This window comes from Saimiri boliviensis, chromosome 3, assembly GCF_048565385.1.
Source record: "Saimiri boliviensis isolate mSaiBol1 chromosome 3, mSaiBol1.pri, whole genome shotgun sequence".
NCBI classification, from domain to species: Eukaryota; Metazoa; Chordata; class Mammalia; order Primates; family Cebidae; genus Saimiri; species Saimiri boliviensis.
Genome location: NC_133451.1, coordinates 138,022,624 through 138,040,551, shown reverse-complemented (window position 1 = coordinate 138,040,551; position 17,928 = coordinate 138,022,624). Strand labels below are relative to the sequence as shown.

Genomic DNA, 17,928 nt, shown 5'->3' with positions numbered 1-17,928 from the left:
GTCAGAGTCACCAACAATTTCATGGCTGCCACATCCGTGGACACAGGACACACGTGTCTTCACCTACTAGACACCTCAGCAGCATGTGACACACCAACCAATCCTCTCTTCTTGAAATATCTTCCTAGCTCAGCTTCTGCCATCTTTTGCTCCCAATTTTCCTCCTCTGAACACTTTGTTTTCATTTCATTTGCTGATGCCTTCTTTCCCACCCAAACCCAGAATCCTCTTCTTTATCTATACTCTCTGGGTAGGCGGGTACAGTTTTAAATACCACCTAGTGCTGATGGTGCCTACATTTCTCCCTTTAGCCCAGACCCCTCTCAGCTCCACACCTGTAGCTCTGATATCTACTTGACACCTCCACTTGCACTTGGAGGTCTCACAGGCATCTCAGTTTCCAAAACAAAATCCTGATTTGGCCCTGCACAAAGACATTCTCATCTCATCTTCCGATTTCAGTAAACAGCACCACCATCTAGTTCCTCCAACTGCCCTAAAGGCATTTTTGCTTCCTCCCTGTCTCTTACCTTCCACACCAGCCTATTTCTAAAAACCACCTTGTACGTACCTATCTCTCCATCTTCATCTTCACTGCCGCCAGTGCCGTCCCAACAGCATCGTCTTCCATCTGAACTACTGCAAAAGCTTCATAACTGGTCTCCTGGCTTCTACTCCTACCCATCCGAAATCCACTTCCCAGAGAGCACACAGAGCGCTTTCTAAAATATTAATCAGACTATGTCTTTCCCTTGCTTAAAAGCCTTTCAGTGATTACCACTGCACCTGGGTTGAAAGCTAAACTTCTTGCCATTATCTCTGATCTAGCCCTTGCCTGCCTTTACAGTGTCACCTATGTCACTGCTCCTTCTGTTTCTGGCACAGTGGCCTTGTGCTACCTTGCTTACCCCAGGGCCCATTGGCCTTAGCCGGTTTTCTGCAATGTTCGTCTCCTGGCTCTATGCTGCCTGGGCCTTGAGCCATTCTTCAGGTTTTAAACAATTGTCACTTTCTCTGAGGGGCCTTTAAAAAACAACATTGTCACCTTCTGATGTTACTCTGTAACATCTGTAGCACTGCACCCCGATTATTTCCTTGAAGCATTTGTTGCTGTAATTATTTTATTTGTCACTCTTACGAATGTAAGATCCATGTGGCAGGAACAATGTCTTGTGTGGAACCTAGAGCCAGGTCTGGCACATGGTGACTGTTCAATAAATTAAATCTTATTGAGCGACGAGTGCCAGAACTCTGGCATCTTCCCGAGCAGTGAGTAAGCAGACTGGCTTCTGTCTCACAGTAGGTTCCCGGTAAGTTCTACAGTTCTGTCTGAATAGGACTAATCTGCAGTTGGAATCCTCTGAAAGCCCCATTAAGCTCAAAGGAAAACTTCCAAAGTGTGCTGAGCTCCATCGAACCAAATCGCAATACTTGGGAGACAATTTTTTTTGAACTCAGGGAACCATGAATTGGACCTCGCTTGCTTTTAAAAATGAAAGCATCTTTCACAATTTAGAATTCTAATTTGGAAGAGGAATAAAGGCATGAGTTTCAGTCTCTCCCAGAGAAGACTACACTACATAAATACCTGAGAGGAATCATTTAGTATCCTGCCGTGTTGAAAGAGAGTTCGCTAGCTTGGATTCAAATGCAGTTTCAAACATTCACAAAAGACGTGCTATCCAGTGAAGACAAAATACCTTTTAAACAAATTAAGTTAAATTGCCTCAAGTGCACAAAAGCTTTACTAGTTAGGTTTACTTCAATGCATTCCGCACCACTGAGGGAGAGCCTTCATTCACACATCATGAAAATGTCATCAGGCTCAATTTCTATCTTCCAGAAGTAGAGATTTATAACAGCAAAACTAAAAAAACTATACCACTGAGCACTGTGATACAGTACAGTTTCATATTTTTCTCTAAAACACATTCACACAACAGAAATATAACATCAAGATAGAAAACTGTGTCTGCAAACAGCAGGGGCCCAAAGATGTGGTGGGGAAGGTCTGTTAAGCCATCTTGTTCTGATCGCTGAAAAATAACAAGGTTTGACTAAAAAAAAGGTGACCAAATTTTATTGAACATATTTTACAAAGCTCATTCATCTAGATGAGTGGTAATTCCATAAAAGTATTCCTACTTATTACTGTTAATAAGAGCACCTAACAGGGACCCAGCACAGGCTATTTTCCAGACCCTATCCTACATTTTCTAGACATTAGTACATTCATTCCCTACAATACAGCTTTAGTCAGAAGTCCCCAACCCAGGGGCCATGGACAGGTATTGGTCTGTGGCTTGTTAGAAACTGGGCCGCACAGCAGGAGGTGAGTGGTGGGCAAGAGAGTCTAGCTTCATCTGTTTTTACAGCTGCTTCTTACCGCTTGCTCTTACAGCTGCTTCTTACCCTCTGAGCTCTGCCTGCTGTCAGATCAGCCACGGCATTAGATTCTCACAGAAGCAAGAACCCTATTGTGAATTGTGCATGAGAGGGACTAGGCTTTGTGCTCCTTATGAGAATCTATCACCTAATGATCTGTCACTGTCTCCCATCACCCCCAGATGGGACCATCTAGTTGCAGGAAAACCAGTCAGGGCTCCCAGTGATTCTACATTACAGTGAGTTGTATAATTACCTCATTACATATTACAATGTAAAAATAAAGTATACAATCAATGTAATGCACTTGAATCATCCTATAAAAACCCCCTTTGGCCTCCCAAGATTCTAAGATAATCCATGGAAAAATTGTCTTCCGATTTTTTAGCTTCTCCGGAGCTAAAATGATTGGAGACTGTTGGTTTTGGTGACAAAGCCACTGAGCCATTCCCGAGGCATTTCAAACTTAGCCTATTCAAACTGGAATTCTATGTTTTCTCCCACAAAGTCACTCCTCTCAGCCTGCTGCCCCAAATCTATCAGATGGCCTTGATGACTTCCTTTCCTCTTTGGTTTCTTCTTTTCCCTTTCCGTACAAAATTATTTGGGGGCTTGCTTTTTAAGTATGGAAAGGGAGGCTCGGAGAAATAAAACATTTTGCCCAGGCACCTACAGCTAGCAGTTGCAGGACAGGATTCCAAGACAGATCCGGGAGCTGGCAGCCCTTGGCACCTCACCTTGCTATCCTGCCTATCTTAAGCTGGCATCTGTGATGGTCATAACACTGCTGTGGCTGCCACTAGGAAGCGGTATGATGCTGTGCTTAGAGAAAGGACTCCAGGACCCAGACACACCTGGGCTCAAGTCCCAGCTCTGTCACTTCTTGTGAGCCCTGGGCAAATAACCCCACTCTCTAAGCCTCAGTTTCCTCACCTGCAACAGGCAGACTCTACCACCTATTTCTCAGCAACATCATAAAATTTAAATGAGATGATAAATTAATTGTAAAAGGCCTAGTGAACTGAAGAGTACATACTAATGTTCCAACTTGTAGATATTATTATCATTGAAACACTTAGCATGTCTACTTCCGTACACATTCAACTTAACAAACTATTACTTTGTGCATCTCCTCGACAGGGGCCAATGGCTGTCTACTGAGAAGGAAATAACTTGGAACCTGGGCTGAGCTGGTCTATGGTCATCAGCAAAACTATGAGGAACTCATTGAACTACAGCCTAGAACCAATTAGGCTTCATTCCACAGCACCCTGGGTGTCCACTAGTCTTCAATGTCACCTCTTCAGGGTGGCCCTCAGCTCCTGAGCAGCAAGCTCCAAGGCCAACACAGTGTTCCTCAGGGGGTGGGGGGTGGGACAGAGGGATGGGCAAAGGAGAGGGGGCCGATGAAATGCTCACAGCACCAAGGAGCTGGCTTCCTGCAGACTCCAGGCAGACCTCAGCTCCCACAGAACTTTAGAACAACCAAAGCTACTCGGCTGCTGTGCTCAAAGCTGTTAGATTTGTATTTTAAAGAAACAAAAAGTGTCACAACAAATGAGATTTAATGAACACTCTCAGCTGTCACTGACTGATGAGTTCTTGCCACTATGGTTCATCTCTTGGCAAGGACCCAGATGGGACTATTTCTCAGCTAACAGGTGGCCTATTTATGATCCCATAGGGTTAGTAGGAATCACAGTTATTTTGAAGAAGAATGGGATAATAAAAACTTTCTTAAAGCACTCAACACTTGGAACATAAATGGATAACTATCCAGCTTGCCCATATTTCATTTTTGTTCTGTGGATTAAAAAAAAAGTGGCATGAGCGATAAATATCAAATCGAGAATTCTCTTACTCTAAAAAAGAGTATCGTCTCTATAAACAAATTTGTAGGCAGCTAACCTTTATGCCACTCAAACTCATGTGGCTGTATTTTTCCAGTCTTTAGCTTAAAGAAAAAAGCAAATAGGCAAGTTCTGTCCTCAGATTCAACATGTACCAAGGCTCGGATGTTATAATTTGTTGCTTGTAACATCCTATGTGACAAATGTGGCATTACAAATCCAGAAGTCCCCCTGTAACGTGCAAATACATTATGCGACATGCTAAGCTTAGTAAACAGTATTATCAACCAGCATGGAGATGAACATCATCATCAACAGCATTTCCTGGGCACCGGCTGTGACTGTTGAACCGTGCTATGGAAAAATGCAATTGTAGATTCAGAACCTGTATTTTATCTCCTCTCCATCAAGAAGTGCTCTGAGGGTGGCAGAAGTTTTCAAAAAGTCCCAAGGAACAGAGAACAGGATAAAACAATGGCAGAGACTACCCTTTAGGGACTTACGCAAGAACAAAGCAGTAGCAGGCCAGGGCGAAGGACACCTAGAGCCATGAAGAAATTGAGTGTGACCAAAACCTGTGATCTTTATATGCAATTTGCAAACGTTTAAAATGTGTAGTCTGCTTGGTCCCAAGGGTGCAAGTGTTTCTTTTGTTTTAGTTTCCTCCTATATTTCTACTCAACTTAATTAAGATTTTATCTCAGGTTAAAGTTTTCATAATCTTGGCTTATAGTTAATATAATTTGGCTTGAGCTGTATATGGATGAAAAATCTACAAAACACAAGAAACAGACCCAAAAGAAAAGAGGCAAGTAACGATGAAGTGCTATCTATACAGAACTCACAAACTAAGAAGTGTTCTTGAGAAACACAGTGTCTTCTTCCTAAGAAAGACTGAACTGTTCAAAGCCATTATTTCATTAAGGGTTTGGTGTCTCTGCACTGTTATTGGTCGTATATTTTATATTTGATTGGAGGCTCAGTAAAGAATCCGAGGAAAATTCTAAAAAAAAAAAACAAAACAAAACAGGACTGCAAAAGGCTGGGGAAAAAATGGCCGCGAACAACATCAATATAACTGATGATGGAAAATAAAACTGAACTCAGAAAAGTTCTAGGAGGCAGGAAGGGAGAGGGAAAGAAGAATACTGCTTTTGTGGCTTCTACCTGCCATGTTCGCCTGGCTGGTCCCCAGGGCCTGAAGGATCAGCTGCAGCTCCCTGACAGCTGTTGCCGCCTCTTCTCCACAGGACAAGTCGGGCTCCAGGACCACCTCCAGAAGGCCCACTCCTACCAAAGAGAGGCAGAGTCAGCCTCACTGCAGCTCTCCAATTTCACCAGCAGAAAAATTAGGCCTAAGTTTCAGGAAACACTGCCTTACTGAAGGACTCTCAAAGTGGTTCTAGCCTCTGAATCATTCTTCCCTCACACTTCGTTTTGGAGGTGTCATCTCGTTCTGTTGCCCAGGCTGGAGTGCAGTGACACAATCATAGCTCACTGCAGCTCTGAACTCCTGGGCCCAAGTGATCCCCCCCACCTCAGCCTCCTGAATAGCTGAGGCTACAGGTGGATGGCACACCTGGCTGTTTTTAATTTTTTTGGCGACTAGGTCTCGCTATGTTGCCCAGCCTCATCTCAAACTCCGCGTCAGTTGATCCTCTGACCTCAGCTTTCTGAGTCGTTGGCATTACAAGTATAAGCCACCATCCCGAGGCCCTACTTTTTGATTTTTAACTGTTTCACTCCTTTTAATGACTGCTTAAAATATCTAGCTGCTGGGTCTGAGACTAGGTGGTTAAGTTTGTCCAACTTCAGGGGTGAGTTATTAGCAAGCCTAACAGTGATCACAGTTCAAGCCATGCTCACTAATCACCTATGCCAATCCCAATGCTGATAGTTTGGTCTCCATCTGTTAGACTTCTGTGACTGCTTTCTCAATTTGTTTAGGAAAACTCTGGTGGGGAAAAGAGGGACCTGCAATCCAAGAATCGAAGTGGGAAGGAGAAGTAATGAAAACACTCCAAGCCTACCCGCCCTGTTCAAATCAATGAGCGTCTGAGATCTCAGGTCATCGTGGAGGCTTTTGCCACTGTCTTGCTCCAGCTGGATCTGCTTGACCCTCACCCTCTTGGGGATCACCTGACCCCGCTCCTTCCCTGCAGAGATGCCGTATGTCAAGCTCCCATTCACAGCAATTGGAAGCCTCTGCTGTGTAATCTGGTAGCCCGCCTGCACACAAACACAGGGTACATAGTCACTGGTCAACACATACAACCTAGGATCCAGTTTACGATTCCTTTTACAATCACACAAAGATAGGCCTACTTAAAGCAAAAAAAGTAACAAGAAAAAAAAAGGAAAAGGAGAAGAAAAATTAGTTGCTGCATTGCAGCCCTCATTGAGCCTGGTCCCTCCTGCTCCTGCCGTCATCCCTTCACCCTCCCCAAATCCTCCACCCTCAGTAAACGCAAGAAACAGCACGAATTCATCCCATCGCCCTCACTGAAGTGCTGTATTGGGGAACAACAATAATCTCATTGTCAGAGGCCCCTAAGAAAAGAATTCATTGTTTCCGTCCAGCTCATTAGACTAAACTCTGCATCTCATTACCCGGCTCCTGGCAGACCCTCCTCATTTGGAATGCTGGCTAAGCACTTTGCCATCTATTCTCCACACGGCCAACAGCAGTTGCTAGTGTGTGTTTAAGCTTGTTTGGTTTCTGCTTTTTAAAGGAATCAATCATGGTAGCTGCCCTCCCTGACCCAACTTCCCTAGTTCCTCTAGCCAGAAAATGCTGTGACCCTCACCCTCCGTTAACGGAAAGCACATGGTACTAAAGCACTGATGGATCCTGCAAGGATCCCTCACCTGCTTCTAAGTGGAAAGGGAGAATTACTTTCAAAGGGACACATGCATCAATACGAACTAAAGAGATGGCAGGTCAATGAGGAGAACTGAAGAACAGAGAATAAGAGCAAAGGCATCTGCAGCACTTGCTAGGTCCCAGACGCTGCTCTCACTGTGTAACGCTCAGTTAATTCCACAACAACCCTAGAAGAGGAACAAGGCACGGAGGGATCAGGACCTTGCCCAAAGCCACATACAGAGCTAGTGAGCATCAGTGTCAGCGTCTGAATTCAGGTGGTCAGGCTCCAAAATCCGTGTCATTCACCACTTGGCCAGCCAGCAGTTTAAGAACTTTAACTGCATCAGAAATACTACTGTGTTTGTGAAAACGTAGACTGGTTGGCCTGACCTCAAAGGTTTCCGATTCAGTAGGTTGTGGGTGGGCCCTGAGAATTTATGTTTCTGACCAGTTCCCAGAGATGATGATGTTGGTGCCCTGGAGACCACATTTTGAGAACCCTGCGAAAGGGTAACCCATTTTCTGTGCTAAGACGGGAAGTCTCAGTTTGTGAAACTAAGCTCTGGTTAGGATTGATGGATAAAATACAGGACGCCCAGTTAAATCTGAATTTCAGATAAACAATGAATGCTTTATTAGATAAGTATGTCTCATGAAACTTGGATTATCTGAACTATCTGGGCCAGAAGGACCAGAAAGCCACAAACGACCAAAACATCTCATTTTAGTCATATTATTACTAAATCTCCCACCTCAACCAAACTGTCACTCCTAAAAGATGAAGAAATGGAGTTTAATTATTTCTGCCCTGTGAAACAGTGGGCTTGCTGAGAGGCTGGAGGCCGGAGGGGAAAAGCAGCAGCCACTGAAGAATGCAGGTCTTACTTGGATTTTTTATTTTAATCCTACTCGTGCCCTCACCCACTAAAAAACAGCTTACCCCAATCTTCAGTTTAAGGAGAACGAGATGAAGCAACATCATTACTGTTGTTTTTCCCAATCAGATCAAACAAAACATTATTTTGGGAAACCCACTCAACATTTCAGTTTTGTTCCAGTTCAATAGCATGAAAAATTGGCTCTCACTCACATGGTGTGGCTTAAAGAAAAAAAACTTTTTAATTTTTGGAAAAAAGCGGGTCAATACAGAATTTACTGCTCAGCCAATTACTGTTCTTGGTCCAGGTTTCTGGTTCATGTTTCCGCTTACCATTGTCCACTTACTTGCTCCTTGTGAGATGACAGAAATGTCTCCAAAGGAGACAGCCCTATTATTGGGAACTTCAACTTAAAAGCGAGACGCTCTCCTTCTTCCGACAGAGCTACAGTATGCATTTACTGTTGCATCAGCCAGAGGCTTAGCTTTTGTACTAACAGGCAATTAGCACCAAATACCACAGCTGGGCTGAGCCTGAGAACACTGACTTCTACTCCCTGTGCAATTATGAGCGAGCTACCAGAAGCATGAGGCAAGCAAGAAGTCAGCAATCAAGACAATTGCATCCAATCTAGTAAACATTGGGGGCACCTGCCTGCATCAGGGCCGGGCAGAACTTCCCACTGGGATGGACACAGTGCTGGCTGAAAACATGAGAGGCACAGCCCCTTTTCCTCGCTCCAACCCCCGACAGCAGGGCTGGCTCAGCTCTGAGAACTTGTAGTGGGGTGGATTGCAAAGTGTACTTACAGGGAGGTCTGCATAGAAGTAGTGCTTCCTGTCAAACAAGGACTTCTTGTTTATGTGGCAGTTCAGAGCCAGGCCTGTCATTACCGCCGCTTCCACACACCTCCTGTTGAGAACCTATGGGAACACAACACACAGTTCCTCTCAGGACCGCAGGCTGAACAAATGCTTCTCCCACACGCTGACATCCTCGCTGAATATGCAACTTGGCCCTTCAACAGGCATTATCTCTGGTTCTCTGGGTGGGCAGCTCCAGTTCACTAGCTGACTCTGTTTGCCTGGGACTCAGAGAAAGGATATAAAAAAGAAAATGCATGCAGCAGTGGGTCCCACTGGGCACTTAATGAACTGCCACATCAGGGACCCCTTCCCCCGAAGCCTGGCATCAAAGCTAACAGGAAGAGTCCCAGAAAAGCTTAGCGGAGGGTTTACTACATAGAATAAACCTATTCTTACTCCCTCTACAAACAGAATGAGGGGCCGGTCTCATTCTCATACAGAGATACAGAATACTCAAGAGGCCCTGATTCCTGAGAGAAGTTCTGATGAAGGGTTGCTTTACTTTGACAGAAAAAGAAATGAACTTCTGAAAACGACGGCTATAGCCATTTTCTCAAGGGCTAGGAAATGTGGCACAGCTGTTGCCTGGCTTTCTGTCCATGCCAGGCCAACTCCCTAAAAGTGGAACTCCTATGGAGGGCCTGCGCCACACACCATGCTGCTGACTCTCCAGGACCGCCTGGCATTCCAGTTCCTTCTGGGTCCCACCCTGCCCCCCTTACAGGAGTAAATGACTAAGAAATGGTGAGCACACTTCCCAGCACCAAAGGATGTGAACAGCTTTTAAGAACCCTGGGGGTTTGGAACTAGACAGACAACGAGAGACAATGTAGCCTAGGAGAAAGAGCATTCAGTTCTTGAGTCAGGTCTGAATCCCACTTGTGCCACGTCTGTCACTAGGAGCCTCCGTTTCCTTGTGTCTAAAATTGAGATTTAAGATCTACTTTGCAGAACGGATAAAGTGCTAGCTGGAACACCTGCCCTAAGGGAGAGACTCAGTAAATATGTCATTTCCTTACTCTACTTTGGGAAAATTTGGGAAGATGTCATGTTTGCAGATGAAATATATTTCTATGTTTTACGAGGATATTTATGATGTACTTTGGTATATTTAATATACCATTATTTCTATAGATAAGGCTTTCTAATTGAGCATTTCCACATTCAGCATTTCATTTCAGCCTCATAGCAACCCTATAAAATAAGGAATCTGTATTATTCCAATATTTCAGACTAAAAAACAACAACAACAGTAAGATCCAAAGAGTCTAAAACATTTGCCCAAATTCACAGAACTGACAAGTGGTGAAGCTGCCTGTAAAGCCCACACATGCCCTGGCCTAGAGACGCCCAAGAGAACTTCCGTGGTTCAGGGACTGGCTCTTTGGGCTGGGATGATAAATGTTGACCAAACACACAGATTTTAAAAAGAAATCCGTATGACAAAATGTAAGGGGCATTTCTACTTACTAACAATATACAGTTCCCAAAGAAAAACCAAACAAATCTCCCTCCTAGTGACAACATCACACCCTTCTTTTTCAGGTCTCAGGTTATAAGATGGAGCCATCTCACAGTTTGTATTTGGAGTTCTTCATTCTGTGCCTAATAATGTCAGCTCTGCAGCAATAAAGGTTTCCAAGAAAAGATGTGTGGGGAACAGGAAGCTCTAATTATTGATGTTTTTCACTTGCCTAATGTTTGGCATTTTACTGAGTGATTCTTACTGAGATACAAATATAGATGGTAATCCTGCCAAATCCAACCCTGATGATTTGGGTCCAGGCACACAGAACGTGAAGCTGGGGTCCTGACCCTGGGCTTTGCTCTTACTGGGGCCAGAATGTAGCCAGCCAGGGCTGGCTCATAAACTGCCTTTCTTCCTGGTCTGTACCAGTTCTGCTTTATCATTCCCTCCGCTTTCCTAACCACCGCTTTTGCTCTCATTTCAAGCCACTTTGCTCCTGGGGCCAAGCTGCTTCCTCCCTAGGCATGAAGAGAACCCAGGTTATTTTGTTTATTTTTGAGCATGCATCTAGCCTCCCTGTGGGTGAAGAGTTGAGGGCGATCACAGATTCTCACTGTGTCCGTGTGCACACAAGTGCATGGGCACTTCATAAACCACCACTTTGCAGAGAAGAAGGAGGCAGCAAAACAGACAAACATTACAGCGATACTGAATGTGCTTTAATCTTTTTTTCATGATTTAGAAGGCATGAAGTACTTCAAGGTCAGAATTATAAGCATCAATCACCACATACTACAGCTGTACAGAGGGGCTAGTAAACAGAGAGAGTGCCAGGTAAAAGAATGCCAAGAAAAAAAGGAATTTCCTAAGATCTTAAGTCAAGCTGCTTGTGACAGATGGAGGTCCAGGTCAGCATGTTCTGAGGGTAGGACGCAGAATGGGAAAATTCAACTTGGGCTGTCTTCACTCCAAAAAAATTCTTAAATGTCTATAAAGCACTAAAATTTAGGGATACAGAGACAAATAGGACCCCAGCTCTGCCCTCAATGAATCAGCAGTGGTGACAAGAACCTGCCAGCATCTGCAAACCTTTTTCAAGTTTGTCTTTTATACTAGGTTGATCCTGCTAAAAATGTAAATCTGTGGCATTCTGTTACCTGAAGTCCCTCAGTGGCCCCTGATGTTCCCACGACAAAGGCCAAGCTCTTACATGATCAAGCTCTTGCCTACATCTTCAATTTCATCTCCTACCAAGCACCCCACTCCCTGACACCTCTGGTCTAGTTCTCCTGTGCAAATCATGCTGATTTTCTGAGTCTTCCCATTCTTATTCCCTTCAAAATCCTGGTGAGATGTCACCACCTCTGTGAAACCTTCCTTGTTGTCCCTTCTGTGTACCTCTTCTGACCTCCTACACACTCCCATCGGTGCTTCTATCACAACGGATTGAATTTGTTCACATATATTTCCACACAATTGCAAGTTTCACGAGGACAGAAATTGTTCACCCTTGTATCCCTGGAGCTGAATACAGAACCTGAAAAATAGTGATGCTTAATTAACGTGTGTTGAACTCAAAGGAGGAGGGAGGGGATGAGTATCAATGCAAAGTTTCAGAGAGGCAGTGATACCCATCTCCTCTACAATATTACCTGCCACATGCTGGCCTTCAAACTTGTTTCTAGAAGTGCCCTGAAGTGACAACTGATTGTATGTGACACAATCAAAGATGAACTTAAAAACTCAAAAGACTAACTTGTCTTGAAGATAAGTATGTTCCAGAATTTCCTTGTAATGAAATGACTACAAAGGATCTCAGGGTTAGCCACAGCAGCTCTCATTTGGAAGAAGGTAGCAATCTTTGGTACTCATGCAGCACACCTGTCTCAGCTGGGCCTTCAGAGGCTTCTTTTTGGCTTAAGGAAGGGTCAGCAGTGAGTATTTATTGTGTCAGGAGGTGTGCCGCACGTCACACACACATGCCATTGAATCCTCTCATTCCCACGGTAGATACTATTATGATCCTCATGTTACATGAAGGGAAGCACAGAGATGATGCAGTTTGGCCAGGGTGACAGACACATAGAAGTGGCAGAGCCAGAAGTCAGACCCCAGAACCCAGGCTCTCAACCACTATATTCAATCTGAAATCTTACAAGATAAAATAGTTTTAGCTATCAAACCTACTAACACCAGGCCATAACTACAGAGCAGTACCTCATCCCAAATCCCCCTGTGCATCATTTAAGACTGATGCTGTTTCTAGTGTGTTTCTTCTTGCCAGTTTCTCCCTCTGTAGGTTTGTTTCCAGATGTTGAGCTCCCAGAGGGCAAGCACTGTGTTCTTTTAACTACATGAAAGAACTCAGTGTTCTTTCAGTGCAGTCTTTGGCATGTGGAAGACTTGGTGATGGGTAAGCCTCCATGTTTTCTCAACTAGCAGAGGATATTCTATTGCCAGACTTCAGAAACCCTGAGACACAGGTACTCATACAATGATTTATCAAGTAAGAGGTTAATTCTTTTATTTAATCAGAAGACGAGAAAGCTGTGGTGGGTAGAGGTAGGAGATGAGACAAATATACAGTGGGCGGCCAACAAATTTTATGACTAGTAGATAGAGATAAGGTACATCATGGCCAAGAAAAAGATTCTGGGGTGGTGGGTGGCGGGAGTAGCAGACCGTTTTTAATAAAGAATTGCTTGTTTGGCTTACCTGTAAGACCTGAGTAGTGCTGCAACAATAACTTGTTTGAAACCTAAGATACATCCAGCTCATAAGGCACCATAAACAACTCAGAGTTTGCATGAGACCTCTAAGGGGACACAGCGACCCTAATTTGAGAAACAGGCTTCTAGTTTTAACATTTATTTAGCTAAATTCCCTGATCTCTGAGACCATCACTTAACGACAACTCCCAACACTTTGAAAAAATCACTAAGTTCTACACATTCTACTTTCTTAACATATCTTGATGTTTCCCCTCCTCCTCAGGCCTTCAGTTTTAATTCAGATCTTTGTTTAAATACCACCTGCTCCTACCAGGACGTCTGCCACTTACCACCTGGCCAGAAGGTTTCTCTGCCTCTATTTCCAGCCCTCTAATCTCTCTTCCACACTTCTCCTAGGGTGACTTTTTTGAAGGATAAACCTGTTCATGTAATTCCTCTGCTTAAAATCCTTTTTACTGCTCCCCAGTCCTATCAGGATAAAGTCCAAGTGCCTGGCAGGGGCTTCAATGCCCTTGGTAGTCTAGCCCGGACCACCTCTCTAGCTTCCTCTTCCTCCAGTCCGCCTGATCACCATGCTCCTGCAGCCAAGTGTGAAACATGCTTTTGTACAATCTGCTGCTTCTGCTGGGAATGGCCTTCTTCCTCATCTGCTTGAGCAAGACCTTAGCATCTGGCAAGACTCTCGGATGTCGCCTCTTTTGTGACATCTTTCCCACCACTATTTCAGTCTAGGTCTTGTTCCTTTTAGCTCCCCTGGTGCTTGGAGAATGCACTGTGTCTCCAAACAGACTGAGTTCCCCCAGGGCAATCAGGTCATTTTGTCTTATTCTTCTTTGCCCTATCACCTAAATATAATACCAAGCTGATTAAGTGAGATAATGAATAATTTAACATTTCTTTTATCAACATCCAAAAGACTATAAGCTGTGACATAAAAGCAAAAATGTTCTACAAAATGTATGAATCAGGGAAAGGAAATCACTCTTTTAACACAGAGATTTTATTCCACATGAGAGAGAGCTGAAATGTCCAAGAGGGCACAGCTGAGCAATTTAGGAGATTTCCAATAGCAGGAAGCCACTCCTATCCCAGGTTATGGGACCATCAGAGGATGCTAGAAACACACTGGAAGCTGGAGCCATGGGTAAGACCCATCCTCTACCAGAGATGTTGCTGGAGGCAGACAGCAAAGGCGAAATATCCTCTTTGCTCCTTTCCTCCTACCTCTAGTCTCTCATCAGAGCCTCCTGCTGGCCTGACCCAGCCAGAAGCCAGCTGAGCTGGGGCCCTAGGATCTGTAGCAGCCTCCCTGCCATTCAGACTGGAGCAGAGAAACGGTGTCAGCACAGAGCTGAGAGCACACAGCCATGACCACCACAGCAAATCCATACAGTTCTATGTTTATTTCTGCCATTTTTTTCTTTTGATTAATAAGCAGCTATTCAATAAAGCAAATGCCACTCTCTAGTCTGTCCAATCAACCTAAAACTGAACATTTTGTGGACACCTTTTTCACATGCATGGAGCCAAGAATTAGGAAATGCAACTAACTTCTAAGGAACGTTTGTGATAACTCATCGGGATTGAACTGAACTGTAAATCTACATTAAATACCAGGAAAGCGTTTGCTAAGCAAATTAACAGAATTAAAGAAGATTATATAACCTACTTAAGTCCATAAAATATTCTCTAGGATTTTTGTGCTTTTATGTGAAATTCCACTAATTACAAATAAATCTATTCACAAAAGCCAGTCTCTAGGATCTAGACTGAGAAACATCTTGTTATGTACTTCAAAGGAATAAAACCGAGTGTCTTTCAAAATAGTTTGCAATTCATACCATTTCTCTCCTCTTCTTACTTTGCCCTCAATTGGTGAGCCCATGATGCTTTAATACCCAAAGTTAGTCCAATAAATATCAATACATCCTTAAAAAATTGAGGTGACATGGCAAGACTAGAGTCCTCACTGAAATCCAGTTGGCAATTCCCCTTAAACATTAAAACAAAGAGTAGAAGGTGATGTTTTCCAAAAAGCCCACATGGCAATTACTCTTTGATGCTACACATGACAAATCTGATAATTAGGATATAGCATGGTAAATGCCTTAATCTATGGAGAGAAAGCAATGAAGATTTACTAAGTAAAAAGAAGGCAGTAAAACAGGCCTTTATCTTACTGCTAACCATAAATTTGTCTCAAAGCATGAACTCCCTCTGATTCGTATTCAAAGCAAAAGTTACCACACAGATAAATTTTCATTACAGTTGAGAATATTGCTCCCCTGTTCCCGCGCCCCTACACTGGTTCTCACCACTGAGCCCTTTTATCATCACCCAAAACAAATACAAAACCTCTTGTGCTATAATAATTAAGCTTGCTTAACTGGTCAGTTAATTTTTTAAAGTGGAATTTTATCACCAAAAGGTACTCCTTTTATGCAGACAATAAGTACTTATGTAGACAGAGCCACATATACATGTTCTTTATCCTTAAACAAAGGCATTGCCTAGGGACAAGGAAAATGTGAAGCCTACATTCCCTCTTTTGTTTAAATCCCCCTTTCACAAAGGGGAAAGAAAATCAATTAGCCATCGCACAGGAAGCAACTCTGATTCCAAAGAAAAGTGTAGTCTGGCTGGTTCAGCTGTCCTCAGCTCCCAGTGACCTCTCTAATCTGAGTTCTCTTATACTAATTCCATTCCCCAGGGGCAGTCAGAAGCCAGGGGAGGAAGTTTTCCTTGGTCCAGAGTGCAAAAGTCCTATTTTTCTCATCTGGGATTCCATCTTCTTCCTGCCTTTGCCTATCTAGCAAGCTCAGGAGGCCACAGTCACCTTAAGACAGGCACCTGATGCCAGCCTGGCTTTTGGCACTGGAGGTATCTCTCTTGTTTTTCTTTTCTTCTTTTTGAGACAAGGTCTTACTCTGTCATCCAGGTTGAAGTGCAGTAGCCAGATCATAGCTCAATGCAGCCTAGATCTTCCTGGCTCAAGCAATACTCCCACTTCTGCCTCCTGAGTAGCTGGGACCACAGGTGTGAACTATCATGCCTGGTTAATTTTTTAATTTATATTATGTAGAGACAAGGTCTTGTTATGTTGCCCAGGTTGGTCGGGAACTCCTGGGCTCAAGCAATGTGCCTGCCTCAGCCTCCCAAAGTGCTGAGATTTCAGGCTTGAGTCACCATACCCGGCCCTGTACTGCTTTTCCATGGACCACTGGAATGCTAAGATCTGAGATTCACCTATGGGATTATAGAAAAAGAGCAGAAAAGCCTTTGGCCTACATCAGTCCTAGGTCCACCTCTAACCTAGATGAAAAGAGCTCTCCCATGATACAGCTGGTTTGCTTGGATTTCGCTTTTGGATTGGAGGCCAATGACCCAACTACTATAGCGTACATTTGTAAAGTCTCATACTTGGCTCATTAGCCACATTAGATAGGGAGATTACAGTGGTTGGCAGCAAGTAAAAGACAAGACTGGGTATGTGGGTTAACTGGTCTCTATTCCTTTTTCCCACAACATTTTCAACAGTTATAATCTGGCATTACTCACTCACTAGTGAGTAATTATGTTTGCTTTAGGAATAGACAGTAAGATAAAATAATTGGCCTGGACATTTCAACCTGAGATCAACCTGATCTCTGAGGAGACTTATACTAATTGATGATCTAGGGCAAAACTGAGTCAGAAAGAACAGAATCTGAACTCACTCCTCATAGTAGCCATGTGATCTTGTACAAATTACCTTACCTCTCTAGGCCTTACTTTATCTGTCTAAGGAAGAACAGCTATTTGACAGGAGTGTTCTATGAATTAAATAAAATAACTTCAAGCATGGCAGATATTTAGTAATACTAGTTTCAGAATGAAAGTGTTATTAAATGTAAATTGCCCATCTCAATCGAATCTTTTATATGTAAACTTTTCTAGGAGGCATGGGAATTTGATGAGAAAAGGTCTAAACAGCTCCACAGATCCATTAGTGTGGATTTATAATCCAAAATAAGGCACAACAGATGCTGAAATTATGTATTATGTCAACATAGTATTTCCTCCTTAAATGATAACCAACACCTTTTGTGGTAATTACTTGTGTTATCTCCAGTGGAACAGAGGCTGTATTTCTTAATGTCTTGGGGAGTTTATATGAGTTCATTTTCTTGGTTTCATAATGAAACAAAACTTCCTGGATAATCTTGCATGCTTTCCCGTGGCCAAAAAAAGCTCCCATGTGCAAATAAAAGAAACTAGCTTTTAACAGGCTGAAGTTACAAACCAGTTAACTGAGCCAGTTTTTGCTCCCAACTCACTCTTGCCTGCCACACATCTGTAACTTCCTGTCTTCTAAGCTAGTAGCTACTTTTGAAATTTAATGAGAATCGATGGAGAAGAGATGTATAAAGGACATGGGAATCAAGTAAAAATACAAAACCAAACAATCAAACAACATTGTTCTTTTTGAATACAACTATAAGATATGGCCAGAAGCTTTAATAAAGAAAGATTTCTCCTACTTTGAATATTTGTTTTTCTCTTGTTTATAACTTTTTTAAAAAAGTATATTAACATTTAAAAAGCTAAAACACAAACTCATTCATTTTAGATTTGCTCCATACCGGAAACTGCCAAGTCTTTCCTGACCTGTCCTAAAATTTACTCATCAGACTCTACACCTGGAGAGATCTGATGGAATGGCAAACTATTTCACATCACTGAAACCTCAAGAGGAATCAGTGATAGTAACAAGAAACATTAATTTCATGACTGAAAAGCTCTAATGATCAGAGCTATTCTTCTTTATAGATAAGATTAGTATTAAGTTAAAATATTTTACTATTGCTAAGAAACAAAACAATTGACTTGAACCAACCAAACTC

General features: G+C 43.0%; 1 protein-coding gene across 5 annotated transcripts in view; it reads right to left on the bottom strand.

Moving 5' to 3' along the window:
* Positions 1-17,928, bottom strand: part of GATB (glutamyl-tRNA amidotransferase subunit B) — a 94,268-nt gene that overhangs the window by 42,963 nt on the left and 33,377 nt on the right. For 4 of the 5 annotated variants that reach the window (XM_074396826.1, XM_074396827.1, XM_074396828.1 and 1 more), the window contains exons 3-5: positions 8,789-8,902; positions 6,266-6,464; positions 5,403-5,525 (exon numbers count right to left, since the gene is read on the bottom strand). In XM_074396826.1, coding sequence (XP_074252927.1) covers positions 5,403-5,525; positions 6,266-6,464; positions 8,789-8,902 — 436 coding nt within the window. The remainder of the gene's footprint in view (positions 1-5,402; positions 5,526-6,265; positions 6,465-8,788; positions 8,903-17,928) is intronic. The other variant, XM_010338601.2, reaches the window with a different exon arrangement.